This window comes from Neolamprologus brichardi, chromosome 12, assembly GCF_056152115.1.
Source record: "Neolamprologus brichardi isolate AB-2024 chromosome 12, ASM5615211v1, whole genome shotgun sequence".
Taxonomy (NCBI): domain Eukaryota; kingdom Metazoa; phylum Chordata; class Actinopteri; order Cichliformes; family Cichlidae; genus Neolamprologus; species Neolamprologus brichardi.
Genome location: NC_142115.1, coordinates 27,803,979 through 27,823,229, shown reverse-complemented (window position 1 = coordinate 27,823,229; position 19,251 = coordinate 27,803,979). Strand labels below are relative to the sequence as shown.

At 39.4% G+C, this 19,251-nt stretch overlaps 2 protein-coding genes across 3 annotated transcripts in view; one reads left to right on the top strand and one right to left on the bottom strand.

Annotated features, from left to right (window-relative positions):
* pi4kab (phosphatidylinositol 4-kinase, catalytic, alpha b) overlaps positions 1-19,251 on the bottom strand; it is a 31,273-nt gene that overhangs the window by 11,801 nt on the left and 221 nt on the right. Inside the window, exons 2-33 of one of the 2 annotated variants that reach the window (XM_087849271.1) lie at positions 17,574-17,690; positions 16,902-16,995; positions 16,513-16,601; positions 16,338-16,410; positions 15,990-16,252; positions 15,758-15,824; positions 14,898-15,046; positions 14,714-14,779; positions 14,502-14,598; positions 14,175-14,366; positions 13,968-14,068; positions 13,720-13,849; positions 12,894-13,023; positions 12,685-12,780; positions 12,371-12,554; positions 10,339-10,442; positions 9,943-10,111; positions 9,800-9,850; positions 5,057-5,165; positions 4,005-4,141; positions 3,779-3,912; positions 3,588-3,670; positions 3,430-3,500; positions 3,213-3,337; positions 3,043-3,124; positions 2,725-2,808; positions 1,908-1,997; positions 1,618-1,737; positions 728-742; positions 490-582; positions 241-397; positions 1-128 (exon numbers count right to left, since the gene is read on the bottom strand). In XM_087849271.1, the coding sequence (XP_087705397.1) occupies positions 1-128; positions 241-397; positions 490-582; positions 728-742; positions 1,618-1,737; positions 1,908-1,997; positions 2,725-2,808; positions 3,043-3,124; positions 3,213-3,337; positions 3,430-3,500; positions 3,588-3,670; positions 3,779-3,912; positions 4,005-4,141; positions 5,057-5,165; positions 9,800-9,850; positions 9,943-10,111; positions 10,339-10,442; positions 12,371-12,554; positions 12,685-12,780; positions 12,894-13,023; positions 13,720-13,849; positions 13,968-14,068; positions 14,175-14,366; positions 14,502-14,598; positions 14,714-14,779; positions 14,898-15,046; positions 15,758-15,824; positions 15,990-16,252; positions 16,338-16,410; positions 16,513-16,601; positions 16,902-16,995; positions 17,574-17,690 (3,600 nt within the window). The remainder of the gene's footprint in view (positions 129-240; positions 398-489; positions 583-727; positions 743-1,617; positions 1,738-1,907; positions 1,998-2,724; positions 2,809-3,042; positions 3,125-3,212; positions 3,338-3,429; positions 3,501-3,587; positions 3,671-3,778; positions 3,913-4,004; positions 4,142-5,056; positions 5,166-9,799; positions 9,851-9,942; positions 10,112-10,338; positions 10,443-12,370; positions 12,555-12,684; positions 12,781-12,893; positions 13,024-13,719; positions 13,850-13,967; positions 14,069-14,174; positions 14,367-14,501; positions 14,599-14,713; positions 14,780-14,897; positions 15,047-15,757; positions 15,825-15,989; positions 16,253-16,337; positions 16,411-16,512; positions 16,602-16,901; positions 16,996-17,573; positions 17,691-19,251) is intronic. The other variant, XM_087849272.1, reaches the window with a different exon arrangement.
* serpind1 (serpin peptidase inhibitor, clade D (heparin cofactor), member 1) lies at positions 5,476-9,375 on the top strand. The gene is made up of 7 exons (XM_006789964.3): positions 5,476-5,605; positions 5,771-6,038; positions 7,332-7,975; positions 8,060-8,208; positions 8,308-8,432; positions 8,575-8,719; positions 8,850-9,375. The coding sequence occupies exons 2-7, from the start codon at positions 5,779-5,781 to the stop codon at positions 9,039-9,041; spliced, it is 1,515 nt and encodes a 504-aa protein (XP_006790027.1). The 5' UTR covers positions 5,476-5,605; positions 5,771-5,778; the 3' UTR covers positions 9,042-9,375.

The following is a 19,251-nucleotide window of genomic DNA, read 5'->3' as shown; positions in this document are numbered from 1 at the left end:
TGGCACTTCCACCCCGTTGTGCGCAGCCAGTAGCCATTCCCAGCAGGCAATGGCAGTTTCCATGCCATGTTCTGTAAACATCTTCAGAGGAGACCAACAAAGATGGTGCAAGAGCAGTGGATCGCAGTCTGAAAGCCAGACATAAAAACAAGAAAATTACTAATGAAAAGTGAACTTTATATAATAATTAAATGAATAAATAAATAATAGGCGTGATTTAAGAGAAGCAGAGCTGCTCACTTTTGGTAGTTATAAGGAGGGCAGCCATCTTGAACATGGCCTGGGTGAAGGCCTCGGGGTCTTTTTTATCCAGAGCACTGGTCATCTGATGGATCATCAACTTGTTGAGATCCGACTGGCTGCGAGTCGCCTCTGAGAACTGGATCATACCAGCCACCTAGACAGTACAGAAAAAAGACAGGAGATAGCATCAGAGAGCAGAAGAGAATAGGAGTAGCTGTGCTTTTAAATATTCCCAATATAGTTTACCTCTCCTGTGTACCGGTTTCGCAGATTGAGTGACGCCATGAAGTTGGAGTAGTCTTTTTTCACACATGCTGGTCTTTCTGTCAGCTGGGTGGTCTGAAGGGGGGAAAAACACAATGTAACTGCCAAATAACTGCATGGAAACTATGGAAGCATGAGCGACAGCTTTAATGTCACACTTGGATATACTGAGGGTGTCATGCCTGAGGCCTTTTTCTCTGTATTTAGTGATCAGACCAACCTGAGGGAAAGCAGCCTATTGTTGGGCACATGGTGGAAGACAGTACCGGCATAACCAGTAAGCCAAATGGGCAACCAGCCAGCCAGCCAACCAACCCACCAGTCCATTGCAGGTAAGTAACCAGGTAACCAGCAAATCCGTACACAGGCCAAGCAACCAGGTAGGTAGTTCGGTGCAGTTTAATAAAGACAAAATACAACAAATGAAGCAAATGAAAAGACAGATATAGCAGAATGCAGGCCCAAAGAACATATAAGAAATGCCTAGCAAGCAAAATAATGTCACACAGACTAGTAAGCATGCACACATGAACATAGACATCTACAAATTGTTTAAAGAGCAACAAAATAAAACACACAAGCTATATGTGCACAACAAAAAAAAATAAACAAGGACCTTTTTCTGAATACAAACAAAAAGCCAACGTCTTTGGCAAAGCAGCTAAATTGCACATGGCATGTTAAAAAGCACTTTATGTTGGACAGTTGTTAATGAGCATTCAATCAACAAACCTGGGAGGCCATTTAGAATTAAACATTCTTAGTTTGCAGTTTGTTCCAAGTACAGTATGTTACTAAAATGCTCTTGCTCCTGTCATCTACTGTGCTCTAAAAATTCTGACTACATATATCTTTGGTAGAACTGTGTCTTTGCACTAATTTGCATCTAAACTATATATTAAAAAAAATACCGTATTGGTTTAGTGAACGTTATCTTTCTGCAGAATTGCTAAAATGCAGTCGATTCTATCTCACCATCAGTTTGGCTCATTTTGTCTAAATTTATCTTGACATTTAGTTGGGGGTTAAATCCGATATTTACAGTATGATAACTGCGGTGATCAGAAGGATTTTTGTGAAGCCGTGGCTGTAAGTGTATCTGTGACTCACGCCTAGTGTAGTACTCTGTCTGTTGTAGCCTGCAAAGTGAAGTATGCTCTCTGTGGCCATTGCAAGGCCAGTGTGCTGTGACAGTCCTGACACCCAGATCTGATGCTTGTTCAGATACTCCTGCAAGAAAAACCGAAATAACAGATATGACAAGAATCATTTACAGTCACTTATGCCTTGTTTACTCAAAGTAAACACTCCTTTTCAAAATGAAGAGGTAAAAGTTTATTGCTTGCTTAAAATAAATTAACAGTGGCCATCTATTAAATAAAAACTTAAAAGAAACTAACCTGTAGGTGGGACTTTGTGACCGAAGGAGCCCATTTCATTGCTTCTTTCAGGATCTCACCACAGCGAGCAGCAAAGTCTTTTACTATGCTCTAAAAGGAGTTGGGAAATAAAGACATAGTGCTACTTTATTAAGAACAAGAGTGGCAATAATATTCAATATTTAGTATTTACTGTTATATTCACATAGACCATCGCGATGATGTTGTTTATTATATTGCTCTCTTTTTCTTTGCTTGTTTTCTATTTTTTTTTCTCAACAGGTGATCCAGGTGATTGATATGTGTATTTTTTTGTCTGTTTGTTTTGTTGGTTTTTGGTTTTTGCCCTTTATCACTGTTCCTCTTCCCTGCTGTTTTTCTTTCCCTACCTCTCTTTCTTTCTCCCTTTTATTTCCCCCAGTCTGTCTGTCCCGTGTGTAGCAAGTGAAAATAAAATAAAATAAAATAAACAAAAATAAACAAAGGTGAATCAAATAGACCGATACGGCAAGGCCGGGATGGTCCATTTGGTAAAGTAAATCCGTCGGGCATCTTTCTTTGCCTTTAGACAATAATTCTGATGGCAAAAGAACCAAACGGGACAGGCGAAAAAAAAAAGAAAAGAATGGACATTCACTGAGTAAAATAAATTCTAGCACAAACCAAATGCCATTTGTTTATTTAATTTCTACATTTTTTTAAGAGCCCAAACCTCAGCCCACCATTAAAATACAGTTTACACTTGATATGATAAAAAAGAACTCTCTCCCTACTATTGTTGAAGCCCATACTGTGCTGTCCTCTAGTGGTCAGAAGTGTAATAACAGCCCAAACTCACCTCTCTGGCTTCATATGTGTCAGGAACAGTGATCCTGTATGGGGTGTCGGGAATGTCATAGTATGGCTGGTCCTTATGAATGTCCTAAAGTAAAGGAGAATACATTTTGTTCACATGAAGTCTATATTTGCATCTATTTAAACACTTCCATGAGATCTGATCAGTTCCAAAAAAATAACTTAAAACCTCTTTTATTCAACCACAGCACACCGACTTGCTGATTCTGCATTATGCTATCGGTACAGGGACCGAGAACCAGGCACTCAAACAGAGAACCTGGCACTTTGTCTATCACATCAACCCTCTCCTCATACTCACAGCACTTAGTGACAGAGAGAGTGTCTGCAGAATGTCCAACATGGTCTTTAACACACGACCGCTCCAGAGTAGATGAGGGAATCTGGTTCAGATAGAAGGACGTAAAAATACTTAGAAAAAATGATAAGCGAGAAAAAAGCAGACATGGTAACTAAATGATTTCTACTCACGTCTCAGCCAAACCAGAGAGGTATTTGTCTGCTACTCTGCGGATCCTCTTGTGGGTATGATTAAAGTTCACCAACAAGAATTGGGCATGACGCTCTAATTCCTCTTCGTGTTCTTTGGTCTTTGCCTGAAAACATAAGAAACAAAATGATTTTTTTAAATCTGAACTTAATTAAATGTTGCAAGCTCCACATATTTTACTATTTAAATGCCCCCTACCTTCTCAGCCATCATCTGAAGGAAAACATCAAATACCTTGTCACCAACACAAATGATGCACTGCATCATGCCTGCAAAAAAGGAAAACTGAGAAAATGGGTTCCATATATTAAAAAGACAACAGGATGATTAAATTGATTCGGGCACAAAGCTCTCACCAGATTTGTCTTTCTGGATGGCTTTGTCTTCAAAGTATCGAAACATGACCTGGAACCTATCAGGATCATTGGATCGCAGCATCCTGAGAGAGATAACAGGAGGAAATTATATTTTTGCACATTTTGACCTCACTTAAGCAATCAAAGGTGAGAAAAGATAAGGAAATTAAGCTCATGCCAATAGAGCTGACCTCATGTATTCTAATCGGTAGACTGAGAGCAGGTATGTGGACATGGCAAAGTCTAGCTTGTTAATGAGGGCAGACCCTTCAGGAGGTGGGTCAAGGAGATTGCTGATGGTTGCTCGCAGTTCACTCAACTCCGCCTGGAGGAAAAAAAAGATTTGAACACCTAAAGATTAATTCTGGTATTCTTTTAATTAAAAAAAACTAATCAAAACTATTTTGAACACTGTACCGGGGTGACTGTGTCGTTTTTCAGAGCCGAGTTGTACTGTAGCTCAGACCGCAGAGGTTCTCCACTGGGGAAGGTGAGAAGAGGAGACTTGGTAGCAATCTCACACACACCTTCATACCACTCCTCTGGCCAAAGCCCTAAAAAGACAAAAGATATTTCAAGAAATATAGAAACATGTTGGTTTGCTGCTGTGAGCCTTTTTCATTCCACATATCAACACAGCTGTGGCAGATGTACCGGTTTAAAAAAAAACAAAACAACTTTCTTCAAAATACGCTGAATCCATTTTGAACAGAATTTGGAACGTTTCTTTTATTTTTAGATATTACTTAATTTAACATCTATTACTGATCAGTTTCACTGATTTATCCTTAAAGTTTGTGCAACAACTTCGTTTTCAGAATCAGAATACTTTATTAATCTCTAAGGAAATTATATACAATCATGTTTAATAATTTTACTGTAAGCCAACAATTTCATTCTAATTTATAACTGTTAATGTATTTTCTTTAATAACTTCTGACTACAATGTACTACTGACTATGCATCTATTACCTTTCCCTTCTAGATCTTGTTAAATTCTACTCAGTTCTTCACTCCTTGCAAAGTTAGTTGAGCTAAGCACTCCACATACCCCTGGCTACTGCAGAAGCACCTCCTAGTACTTCTGGTTAGACACTGACATGGACCTATGAATCTTATGTTTATGGTGAATCTTAAAATTAAATTAGGTTCATGACAATTGATCCATCTTTATATTTTTGGTATAAAATCTTCATGATTATTATATTTCTTGTAATTGTGCTTGTTTAAGTCTAAGCAAACAACTACATGATCTATGTTTTACAAATGAAAGCCACAGATGCCTTGAGATTCCAAAACATCAGTGCTGAACAAGGCAAGGAGCCTCATCATGGGAGGAGCTTAACCCCATAAATGCCAACTCATGGCATGAAGCTTTGAATATTACTTCACATTCATGTGATACGATATGGTGCTCAAACATTCTTCTGTATGCAAAGCATATGAAAATTACTTAATTCTTTGCTTACCTGATCCTTCCACAGCAAAACCCATGACCACTGAGTACAACCAGAAGTCCCTAAACAGCTTCTGGAGGCGGGGCTTGGCCTCTTTGATTGGTGGAAGCCTCCTGGTCAACTATGAGTCAAAAAAGCCAGACAAGACAGATAACAATGATTGATTTAGAGCAATTATCGTTTAAATCAATAATTTTATGCAAAAAGTGAATATAAAAAAAATCCCCCAAAATACTGGTACTTCCTTTGAGTACAAAAGGTTATTACACACTGGATATTATGCATACTAAAAGAGTGTAAGGCTTAAAAATAAATTAACAACTGCAAACAATGTGTTACTGAACTACAGGAGATTTAACTGTTGTTAAGAATATATTTTACTAAGTGAGCAGAAAGGTGAAGAGTTAAAGGTTTGAGTCAGTCACAGGACGTTTTGGTCTGTTTGATCTGGTTTATTTGTTCAAGAGAAGCCCACATCAAAGTTCAGTGGTGTATTCAATTCTTTGCTCTTAGTCCTACAAACAGAAGCAACAGAAGACTTTACACCACGATTCAGTAAAGGTAAGACATTACCGTTATTATAGACAAACTGCTGTTATCATTAAAAAACTAGGTTAAATTTTTCAACAGCAAGCAAATTATTTCATATCTACAGATTTTTTAGCATCTAATTGAATCAAATCTATTTAAAGTGGCCGTGCTAAATATGCATTTCCTCTGCCTTAGCCATTAGGATGTGGGTCATCACTCTCATCTCAGCAGTCTGTCTGCTGGCTAGTCCATCTCGGGCTGGAATCAAAGATCTCAGCTCTCACTTCAGTGACCCCAAACCGGACCCCAGAGGCTTTGAAGGAGATGGCACAGTGGACATAGAGTCCCTACCTTTGGAGTACCACAAGGAAAACACTGTCACTAATGACCTATTTGATGGCTTTGAGGATGAAGATTATATTGATTTCGATAAGATCCTAGCAGCAGGCAGTGATGACTACATGTAAGTATTAGTGTTTTTTTGTTTTTTTTCTAGGGTGGATTGTTTAAATATGTTTTTGTAAAAATACTTAAAGTGTATATTAACTAAATTTAGTTTACAACTAGGGCTGCCACAAACGATTATTTTGATAGTCGACTAGTCACAGATTATTAATGCAATTAGTCAACTGATCAGATCATGCATCGATTGGATGTACAACGTACAGCTTATTGCACCAGCATGCATCTGCTCTTATATAACTATCATTGGCTTACAGCTTTAAGTGTTTAAGGTATGTGCTAACCAAAAATAAAGACAAGATGATAGTTTATTACATTTTAATGAAATTTGCAGATTGTTTCAGTGGAGTTTAATAAACTCAGCCGTCTGCTCCTTGCTATCTAAAATATAACAGGACACCGGAGTATATTCTCAAGCATCTCACACTTCTGACAATCAGTTGTCTGCTTGATGTTTATTCAGCTGTGTAAAAACTATAACTTTAATCTCAGCCAAACCGATTTACTCAGGAACAAATAAAATCCTGAAAAAAAGCCAAACAATAACATTTTTAAGTTATCTAAGTGACTTATATATCATGTTTAACCTGAGGCGGTGGGTTTGAAAACGATTTGCTGGGAGTCCGGTATTCTCAACGGCTCTAGTGAGCCTTGCCCCCGGCTAGCTATCGAGCTAGTGGGTAACAGACGTCTCCGAAAACATCGGAGCGCTTTTTGAAAATATGTGGTGTCTTGATAAACTGAGCAGATATTTGAGGTTTACACAGTTACATTCTCGCCTGAAAATATGTTAAACGTTTATTTTGTGACCCAGAAAGATAATAGGAGTAATATTAAAACTAACTAGCTGCCGCCATTGTTGAAAACTGATCAGGGCTGCGCTGGGCCGCGCTATGAATTCTGGGACAGCTTTTTCTTCTTCGGGGTTTAACGGCAGCTGGCATCCTTGTACATGCAGTGCTGCCATCTTCTGTTTCAGTACGTTATTACACTCTTAAATCCTACTACTTATTCCTGCGTCTTTTGTGATCTTACAAAGCTTCAAACGAGGCGTCGACTATTAAATTAGTCGTCGACGATTTTGATAGTCAACGTAATCGTGACTAGTCGACTAATCGTGGCAGCCCTATTTACAACATAAACACTTGTACACTTGTGATATTTTTCTTGGTAGTGTTGATTATGTAACTGTGTATACACATCAACTATGGGACACATGAACAAACCACAATAAACAGTTACTTATTATTCTACTTTTAAATGTTTAGATGATGACTCTAAGCATGTCTTTCAGTGAAGGGGATGAGGTCGATGAGATTGCCACACCAGCCCCCGACATTGACATCTTTGCCGAACCCTCTGACCCAAAGATTCGCCGTGCCAGACTTCTGCGACTGTTCCACGGTCGTTCTCGCCTTCAGCGCCTCAACATGGTGAATGGCCGTTTTGGCTTTAACCTCTATCGAAGTCTTCGAAACAACGTCAACCAAACTGACAACATCCTGCTAGCACCCGCTGGGATCTCCATTGCCATGGGGATGATGTCTTTAGGAGCGAGATCTGAAACCCATGATCAGATCTACAAAGTTCTGGGATTCGCTGAGTTTGTCAACGCCAGTCATCACTATGACAACACAACGGTGCACAAGCTATTCAGGAAGCTGACACACAGGCTCTTCAGGAGGAACTTTGGCTACACATTGCGCTCTGTAAATGACGTCTACGTCAAGAACAGCATCTCTGTGAAAGATACTTTCCGTGCAGAGACAAAGAATTACTATTTTGCAGAGCCTCAGTCAGTGGATTTCAGAGACCCTGCATTTCTGGCTAAGGCAAACCAACGCATACAAAAGCTGACCAAAGGGCTGATTCGGGAACCACTGAAGAGTGTGGACCCAAATATGGTGCTGATGCTACTCAACTACCTGTACTTCAAAGGTGAGAAAAAAAAATATGACATGCTTTCAAAAGACCCCTATGATTTCAACATGGCTATTTGACTTGATTTGTTTGACTAAACAGGAACTTGGGAGCAAAAATTCCCTAAAGAAATGACTCACTATCGCAACTTCAGAGTTAATGAAAAAACAAATGTACGTGTGCCAATGATGACAAACAAGGGGAACTATCTAGTTGCTGCCGATCATGATTTAGACTGCGATGTCCTACAGGTGGGTGGCCAATCTTCAACAAAAATGTTCTCACAAACAGGGACGCGTAAACAGTTTAACTTAACAGTGCCACAAAAAGATCAAATTTCCTTTTTTTAGCTCCCATACACAGGAAACATCAGCATGCTCATCGCCTTGCCAAGGAAGCTCACTGGCATGAGGTCTTTGGAGCAGGAAATCTCTCCCACGGTTGTCAATAAGTGGCTCAAAAACATGACAAACAGGTCAGCAGCTGAGACATTCAATAGCGTTTTTCAGTAGAGGATCTTTTAAAGCTACTGGTTTATGTGGAAAAGTGGAAAAAAGTTCAGATATTGTTGCGATTTAAAACTATTTAACTATGACAAACTTCTATGTCCCCTTCAGGACACGTGAGATTGTGCTACCTCGGTTTAAACTGGAGCAAAACTATGACTTGATTAAAAACCTGAAGAAGATGGGCCTCACTGGCATGTTTGAGGAGACTGCCGATTTCTCTGGCATGACCTCTGAAAGAGTTTCCATGAACTGGGTGAGCAATACTAAATCACTGACAAATAATCCAGATCTGTGATCCATTAAGTCACCTGGACATCTTATTAACAGCACGCAATACTTCCTGTGTTTCAAAGTAATGTACAGATTCTGATTTCTCTCTGTAGCTGAAGCACCAAGGAATCATCACTGTGAACGAAGAGGGAACAGAAGCTGCTGCTCTGACTCAGGTGGGCTTCATGCCGCTCTCCTCTCAGATTCGCTTCGTCATCGATCACCCCTTCCTCTTCCTGATCTACGAGCACCGCACGGACTGCCTCGTGTTCATGGGCCGGGTAGCCAATCCCTCCCAGAGCTAAACAAAAAGTTGTGTTGCATAGCTAAACTATTCATGACAAGCCTGCTTAGAATGACCGACTAGATTTGGTTGATTCTAGGAGTTGACATCAAGTAAAGAATATTTCATGTGAGTATAGCCTCTAGCTGAACATTTTAAGTTCTCCCTTATATAATTCAAAGCACAGAGTGTCTCTGAATAACTCAATAAATTCTTATCTGTCTGTTAATGTTTTATCTTCTGCAATGACACTAATGTAGAAGCGTGCTCAGAAAACAGAATTTTGAAAATGTTCTTACTCTAAGGCTGAAGTGAAACAGTCATTTCTGTGAATAAAGCTTAATCTTGTAAAATTACTTTTTTTTTTAACAAAGGGGGTGCTCTAAAAAATAAAATTTCAACTTAACATATTAAATATTTAAATAGTAAAGACCTAAAACTATTACTATTAATGAAAAGTACTAACTAGCACACAAGTGGAGGTCTATATATACACTAAAAAAATATAAACTGAATGGATTGTATTATAAAATTACTGTAGGTGCATAATGTTTGGGGGGGCTTAAAGCAGTAGCATTCAGCATTGAACTATAACACCGATGTCTGTACTGCAACTGACTTGGTAAATATTTGTTCATACAGTTAAAACCTAACTAACACTTTGTATTCCCTTGCAAGAACGCAAACATTGATGTAGCTACCTCAGCTAACCTACGTACGTGTATTTTAACACTTACAAAAAGAGCCGTTAAAGGGAAACCCCCTATAACGGCTACTCACCACAGCAATGACCGGAATGAGGACTCCAAGATTTCCAGCACTACTTGATGCCTAGGGTGATAGAGAGAGCTATTAGCATGCCATCAATGTGGCTGTTACCAATTTCCTGTTGTGTTTGGATGTTTATGTCAGGAACCATGTACCTTTAGTGCGGGGCCCTTGTCAGAGGCCCTCTCGCTGGCTCTCTTTCCTTCAAGGCCCAGTTGAACAAACAGTTCTAAAAGGTTCACCAACAGTTCGTCCACAAGCTGCTCCCCCTGCAGGTTGGCTGCAATGTTGGCAAGTGCATTTATCACTGCCAGAGAGCAGTGCCTTGATGGGGAAACAACAGCACAGATGGAGGAAAAAGTTAAACACAGCTGCAATACATATAGCCATAAACCAAGATAAACAAGCCTGTAATAACTAATCAGGCAGAAGTATAAAATAGAAGTCTTCTGTTCATAACTGATGGCAGTGAGTAAGAACAAAGAAGAAGAATTTTTAACACTGTTGCAGCTGCTGGTCACTCATTGAAAAATGTGAGAGCAGATGCTGACCTGTAGCCATGATCTCTGTAGTCTTTGGTGGCTGAGTAGACCACTGAACTTGCTTTCACACTGATCTGCTGGAACAGATTCCACACCTCCTGGTAGATGTATTGCTACAAACAAAGACATGGTTAAAAGCTGGAATGTAAGAACCAGTTTTTAATAGTGGGAGAATGTCAAGATAACACGGTGCTGCTTACAAAAGTTACAATTTTCTCAACAATAAACATTAGTGGTGATAAAATGCAAAAGATCTATATCAGTTGGGCATTTTTGGTGAGATCTATTTTCAGTACTTTTTTTTTTAATGTTGTTTGTCAGAATGAGGGTGGGCTTTTTCCAGAGCACCCGGTTACACTCCAGTGGAGTGTCATTAGTAATCTTGGACTCCTTTCTTAATGCTTAAGTGCACTGAAGAAATAAACACCAGCTGACAAGTTTACAATAATTACGATGTGTCAGCATCTTCAGCAAAAGGAGCTCAAATTAACGCCTCTGTATTCCTCTACCACCAAATCAAGCTGCAGTTTACATCAGGGTAACCTCAATCGCCACTTCATTAGGTATACTTGTTCAACTTCTTGATAACATAAATATCTAATCAGCCAATCACATGTCAGGAATTCAGTTAACTTAAGCATGTAGACACTGTCAAGATGGCCTGTTGACTGAGCATCAGAAAGGTGATTTAAGTGATTCGAACATGAAAAGATTGTTAGTGCCAGACAGACTGATCTTGTTTCAGAAACTTCTGATCTACTGGGATTTTCCCCACACAGCCACCTCTATGGTTTATAGAGAATGGTTGGGGGGGGAAAAAGAATATATGCAGTGAGCAGCATTGCTCTGGGTGAAAATGTTTTATTCATGCCTGTGGTCAAAGGAGAATGGCCGGACTATTTTGAGCTGACAGGAAGGTAACAGTAATTCAAATAACCACTCTTCACCAACCAATGTATGCTGGAGACAGCACAAACCAGCACATTAAACCTTGAAGTAGCTGAGCTAAAACAGTAGAAGACCGCACAAGGTGCCATTTCTGTCAGTCACAAAGAGGACACTGAGGCTATAATTGGTACAGGCTAACTAAAGTTGGATGCCAGAAGACTAGAAAAATGTTTCCTGATCTAATGACTCTCAGTTTCTGTTGTGATATTTGGATGATGTGATCAGAATATGGCACAAACAAAATTAAAGCTTCTGATCCTTCAGTCAGACTGGTGGTGGTGATGGCTTGTATCATAGATGTGCAGCCAACTAATCTTTTAATGGGTCAAAATCTCTGAGTAATGTTTTTAGCACCTTCTTGTATCTTTGCCACAAATAATTAAAGGCAGTTTTGAAGGTAAAATGGGGACCAACCTGGTACTGGCATGGTGAAACTAATGAATGGGCTGATGAGTTTATATGTACTACACATTTTGTAGGCATTTAAGAGGGTGGGACCAAATATTATGTAAACAGCTCAGTAGCCCATCAAATATTAAGTACGGCCACAATCTCCTTTTCTGTCTGTGGTGTTGAATAAAGCCAAGTAAAGTGTCAAAAGTTGAATATTATAAAGCTGCAAAACAATCTTTGATCTTTTATGTAGAGATATTTACAGCTTAATCATTTTAGACATTGATTTGATATTTTGTGATAATTAGTATATGAATTCATGAGTTGTCAGTCTTATGTTTAGTCCAAGTGTTTGTGCCAATCTTAAAGGAATTCCCTCAAAACGTTCCTGAGGTATAAATATGAAGGACAGGATGACATCAGGATAGACATACCAACCAAAAACATGTCCAACACCACCGCTGTCGTGGGTTGGCGCAGCAGCACAAAAAGGGTTACTTTTGTTAGTATTTATACTTTTGGTATATTTAAGCAATAGCAATTACCAGAAGCTAGCGGTATTGTTAGGGAACATAGATTTTGTTAGGGCAAGCATTTCACCTATGGTTTAATTTGTTAGATAATTATTTACTCCTTTCCCTATATGCCCTGTCCACCATGAAGACATCTAAAAATTGGTTTCTCTGCAATGTCTACATACATTTCCTGTAATGACCATACAGCCAAGCTGGTCTATGATGAGCACATCCAGCTGTGAAGGAGGCTGGCAGAACTTTTGCTGGAGGATCTGAAGAATGTGCTCCATGACTTTCGGAGTGTCTCTCAGAGCTACTGCAATGTGGCCAAGTGCTCGAATGGTGTGATCTGGAATTAGATGGGCATCCCTGGAAGAAATTAAAATTTGATTATTTATTTTTAAAGCAGTTCATCAGGGTATCTGTGTCAAGGACTTGGATATCACTTGGGTGATTCTAAAGCCTAAAGTATTTTGTTTTAACTAGAAACGTTGCTCACTTGTCATTCTCCTGTGAAATGTATAGACGGTTTGAAAGACTAGCCAAGAAAGCCTCGACTATGACATTGTCCATTGTCAAACCAGCTTTCAGACATCTGAGAGAGAAAAGGAGAAAAATGTAAAAACAGAAAGTTTAAAAAAACCAAAAAAACAGTTGAATTATTTTTTAAATCTCAGAGGAGCAGTGCTAGGTGTGTTTGTATCCAACCTGCAGATGTTGTCAATGGAAATATCTCTGAGCTGTTCGTACATGGAAGGCTGGTCTTTCCTGTTTGACAGTAAGTTGAAGGTGGACTGAGAGTGCTCATTGGTCACATTTATTCTAATTTCTCCTGTGCCTGAAAGAAGTGTATCAGCAGCACAAACACATAAATATTAGCACAAACAGAATACAAGTTAGAACACTATGTAAAACAAGATGCTACATGTGAATAAAGGAAGATCCAAGTGTAAAATCTAAAGAGCGCATTTTGTAATTTATAAATTAAATGACTTGTCTATAAAAACACAGCACTCTGTGGTCAGGCAAAAATCTATACCCTGAATTACATTTACAATTGTTCTGAGTCTGTAGCCACTCATCAATGAACATGTCTAGGCACGACAGGAGCTGGGCACGACAATGACATTGTTATTGATGCATATTTGTCATTGTGCTCTTAGCAACATGACTCATTTATCTTTGCATCCACTGTGCTGTTTTTTGGATAAGATAGATGTGCGCTGGATGATGTTTTCAAAGTGGCAATTGAAATATTAATTTCACTGTACTTTCACGCAGAAGTTGCAGGTTTACCACAGCACAGTCATGGGAAACTTTGGTGCTATTAACCCGTGTTCAACTTAGAAAACATCCTTTCTGTGTGAAGACTTGGAAGAGACTATGCTCTTTAAATTAAACTATATTTATTTGCTGTGAAAAAAAATCCTAATTATGCTTCATGGTGTTTTTAGAGCAAAATTCCTATGAGGATAGGAGTTTTGAGTCTTAGCTCAGACGTGGATTTGAAGAAACCATTTTACACAGTAAGTACCTGTGTTGTACTGGCTGTGGTACTTGTAGAGTTTTATAAGAACAGGAGAAGGAACCACCAGGAAATCCTTGAGAGAGGTTGTGGCAGAGTGAGCAACTACTGGAAACCTTTCACACAGGCGACCCAGGCCCTGAAATGAAGTAGAAGACAGTCAGAAAACCATTAAACCAAAGCCCAGCACAGAAACAAAATGTCCAGAACCTTTTGTAACACTGTACTTTTCTACATTTGTATTAATATTATTATACCTGTAGGCAACAGATGAGCAGAGGCATATGAGCAATGATGACTTTACTGGAGGTTTTTGACTGCAGTTTCTCTGACAGTTTGGTACACAAATTCTCAGCTCCTGAAGAAAAAAAAATATGACAGCATCAGCACCAGCAAACACATCCAGATCCCTCTGATTATGATGTCTGAATACACACTGTTCACTTTCTGCTGCAATCCATTACCTTGCTCATCTTTAACGGCCCACACCATAAGGTCCACGCATGCAGCGTTGGCTTGGCAACGAAGCTTGAGGGGGCTTTGTTCCCCTGGCAGCCCTCCAGTGTCATGAAGAACCCTCTGCAGCTCCGACTGACTGCTGCTAAACTGTTCCAGTACAAAATCGTGCACTTCCCGCACAAACGTTGGCTGCAGAGCTTTAAAAACATAAAGAGAGAATGAGTATTTGTAAAATAGTGTTCAGCACAAAATTGGCTGGCAAACAGAACAATAGCAACAGCAGGGCTGCCTGCTGTCAATGCATAATAAATACGCTCTCTTTGTTGTTTTACCTTTCATGTAATATAGTGTGTCCCGCAGCATTTTGAACACACACACATAGATAGGGTCACTGAAGGTTTTGTAATAGAGGTTGATTCCAGGATTACACTTAACAACAAACAGAGGAGACATTGACACAACAGATTACTTAACTGATAAGATCCTGTGTCTAACTTTGAATTTACCATTTGCAATTCTGCATCGACAGCGGTCATATGCTTACCTCTATGACTTCTGTCATTGTGGCATCCAGAGTTTTCAAAAAGGACTCGGACACAAACTTCTTCACCTGAAAGCCAACATTGCACACAACTACTGTAAAGGCTCAAGATACATATACTGGATAAGAAGCAAAAGTAAAAGATTTAAAGGGTTGTAAGCGGTGTACGGGTAGTAGGCTACTGCACCATGGCAAGGAGCTGTCGGAGCAGATCCACAGGCACCTCCACCTCATTTTCTCCTTCCCCCAGAAAGAGTGGAGATACCGAGAAACTGGAGCTGACTGTAGAGAAATAGTAGTCAGGGTCGACTGTGTTGCTGTCTGGAAAATAGGCACCTGAAATCAGTGGGAGCAGAAGAATTATTAACAAAAACAAGTAGGATGAAATACGACTGTTTCCATTAGGTCTCAGTGGGTACTATTTCAATAATATAGAATTAGTTCACTTTGGAAAATAAGGGTTTTTTGTTGCACATTATTCTACTGAATCTACATTCCATAGCGACAATTAAACCTTTCTGTGTAACAGATTAGGGCTTGTAATACTGCAGATTATAAGTGTAGAATTACTGAAATAAGACACTTTTTGAGTCTGTCCCAGACAATTTACAAAAAACACATTCCCTGAGTTTGGAATGCAACATAGTTAACAGGAAATCTGTGGAAATACAGCAAATGTTACAAAACTCTTAATCTGACCACAAACAACAAATGAATTGGCATTTCCAATATTATAGAGTAATACAGGATTGGAAATGCCACTTCAGGCATAAAGCAATTAAAGGCCTTAGTATCAATCTGGAATAACGTAGCAGCTATAAAACTCAGCATGAACCCAAACAAAAAAAGGCTAACCACAGTTACAATGTTTTTATAGTCTGTCTTATTACAAAGTTACAGTATGGGGGATATTGCAGTTCACCCTAACAAACCTAAAAAAAAGTGCCCAGTTGTTACATAATGTTGACAGCTGATAATAATAAGCTGACTAAACTAAAAACTAAGACACAAATATTTTTAAAGTAACTTCTGTTTCTTCAGTTTTACCTTCCAAGTAATGTGGACTAGGAGTTGTAGGAGAGCAGGGTGAGTGGCCTCCTGGATCTGTACTGATCTGTTTGAAAGCACATTACACAACTTTAATGGGTAACGAAACATACCACCATTATCACTGAATAATATGAATTAACAAAGCAAATAAAACTATTATTGCTCTGGATTATCCCCTAATTATCCTGAACAAGCAAAACACGTCTTGAATCCGGCAACATGTACCGACCTGTGCAGATGAATCTAGGTTGGTCCCGGTGCGTCTGCGCAGAGTATCACTCTGGCACACTGTAAGCAGTGAGGACGGTAGAATAGAACGAAAGTCATTGAAGGATCTGCGCCGTACACCCTCTGTTTCCTCTGTAACGCATCGTGCCTGAGGAGAATCTTTGGGGAACAACTTGGATAACAGAGCTTCATCTGTGTGGCTGTAGCGGCCAAATGCCCGAGTCATGCCAAGCAGGCTGGGAACAATATACTTGCACAGGAAGACTGCAGACAAAAAAGAGCAGCGTTAAGGTTCTTTTTTTTGTTTTAAAAGCTAAAGTCAGAATGTTTGTTGCATTTCTATCTATACCTTTGTCATGATTATCCGGTGTTTGGCACATATCCTGGAACGCCTGCATGACCTCCATTATAGTGTTCAAGATCTATAGTGAAAAAAGGTGCAAAAACAGTGAGTTAGCACTTAAATGCAATGCACCCCAACCCTGTGAATAATATAATGATTTATCACCACTTTTTAAACAGACCTCTTGTCTTGAGTCTGGATCCTTCTGAGCCACATCTGACAGAAGAGTCACTAGACAGAAGCTGAAGTTTTCTGCTACGGGGAGAAATTCTGAGGAGCAGAAAATTACACGGACACATTTGAATTGAATGCCTCATAAGGTTGAACAAAAGAAAAGAAATAATGAGAAGCAGAAAATGTAAACATCAAATACAGAGCAACAGAGCGTTACGTGGAACAGAAACGGCAGCTCACAATATGCAATTCAAGTATAAATTAACCCATCTGTCTAGTGTAATACATCTCAACACAGTACAATTAATTAATAAGAATTGCTAGAAATTCTACTGCCACAAGTAAAAGGAGTCTATTGTAAAACTAAAAGCTTCACTATAAGAGGATTCTTCTTACCCTTTCCTTTCTTTCCTGAGCTTTCCTCGATCCATTGGACCCGTGGCAGCCCTCTCAGTAGGCTCAGCAAGTAAGAAACAAGTATGTCTTTGTGCTGCAGGAGTAAAACAAATCATTACACACCACAAACAAGTGCACTCTGCAGCATAAAATCAGCACTTTTGCATGCCTGACAAGCACTGACGGATCAAAACAACGAGGTTATCTCACACAAGCAAATCTGGGTCAAAGAAAGTGTATCACAGCTTTAAAAATAAAAGTAAGGCATCCAGCACTATGCTGTCAGTCAGAAAGGAAGCTTTCCCAACTGTGTCTAAGTGTGATGAGGTTAGAGGCTTACACGGCTAACTGCATGTCTAATCGCCAGATTAATCAGATTATGAGAAGCTTATCACAGGGATACATGTAGTCAGAGGAGAGCGCAGGAGCAAACATGGACTAATAGTTCTAATACAATATTACCATTACTATACCTGTGAAACAGAGTTTGATAAGCAGTTAGGAAAATAGAAAATTAGTATTGTGTCAATATGCAATGCCAATACTTACACTATCTAATGAACTAAACTATGAAATCTTAAATCCACTGTATTACCAGAACAGCTTGAAGTAAAATGAAAACACTGAATTCAAAAGGCTAAACTGCTCAGCTTTTTACTGACAACCACCCACCTGTAAGCCAGATTCCACCAAAAACACAGCCAATGCAATAACAGCATCTCTGCGACGCACATCCAGAGTGAACACACCACGGACTTCCACTGGACACATACATTGCAGCTTCTGAACCTAAAAGGCCAAAAATAAATATTAAAGTAACAGTCCAGGCTGCTAATATTCACACATCAAGCTGATTTATCTCACTTGACAGCCCAGTGTGTTTGTGTCACACAGCATATGAAAACATAACACTACAGGATTAGACAATATGTCAAGTGTTAAAACCTGTTTGTATAGATTAGAAGCTTGTTTCTGCTACTGAAAAACAAGCATGTGTTACCATCCATAAGTCAGAATTTTGGGGTTATTTTCTCAAGTATTAGCCTTAATGACTTGAAATTTCAAGTTATTTTCTAATAAGTATAACTTACTAAGGAAAAGTTTTGAGATACCAAAAATTTAAATTTTTAGATGATTACCAAAGATTTGGACTTACAGATGGCAAAATACTTTTTTTCAGTGGCGGAAGCAAACTTCCAGATGTTTCAGAGTAAGTGTGTGGTTCAATCAGAGTAATATTTGTTAGACTTACACTGTTCAATTAAATTCAACTACACTAATAGAGAGAAATCCCCAACAATCAGACAACCCTCCTATGAGCAAGTGAAAGTAGCAAGGAAAATCTCCCTTTCAACAAAAATAAACCTAGAGAAGAACCAGACTATGGGAAGGGCAGCCATCTGCCAAGACAGCTTGGGGGTGGGGAGTGGGAAACAGGATAAAAGACACTGTGGAGGAGAGCCAGAGATTAGTTTTAACCCTTAGTTATTATTAAAGGGAGATATAAACACAGGGAGAGTGAAAAGAAGAAGAAGAAGAAACTGCATCATGAGAAGTCTCCATCACCTTCCCCTTTTGCAACTAAGGGATGGCTCAGGGTCACCTGATCATCTACCCGAAGACATCTGGAATCTGCACACTGTATAACCCAGCAAGCAAGCAAGATACAAGCATTTATGATATCTGATAAAGTGCCAGGCAGTTTCCTCCCTAGAGCTCAAACACACAGTGGAACTGGGCATTACATAACAAAACCCATGATAGCCCTTAAAGTTACAACACTTGGTGACAGCTTATTGATAATGGCTTCATTTGTTCCCTTCTAACCCTTTCCTTTACAAAATGTACCCATTGTTTTTTGTTTTTTCAAAATTAAAAACCGTTCCTATATTGGTAAGACCCAACTATCAATCTGCAACAGGTTTCCAACTATATAACACATGTAGGCGGATTTTGGTAGCAGTAAAGACAAACAGAACAGCCTGTGAATAAACTCCTGTCTCAAACATTTCTCTGTAAACCTGTTTGACTGCAGTACCGATCAAGCTTGACCGCTCTGTCCGTCCGATGCAGTAACAGGCACCACACAGCGACGCCACTTTCCTCTGCACTGCCCACTTTTCTGCTTCAGTGTTTTGGAGACCACTGCTCGCGTTGTAGAGATTTCTAACCACGGAGACGCGCACACAAGCATACGAGCATAACTGTTAAATGTTAGCTTGGTTGTCATGTCGTTGATCAAAATAAGCCACCGCCTGTGCGGAAGCGCAGCTACACCCTGAACAACCCTGCCACTGCTTCTAATTACTAACATGGTTAATTATTGCGTGTTTTTGGAGCTCACGCTTGT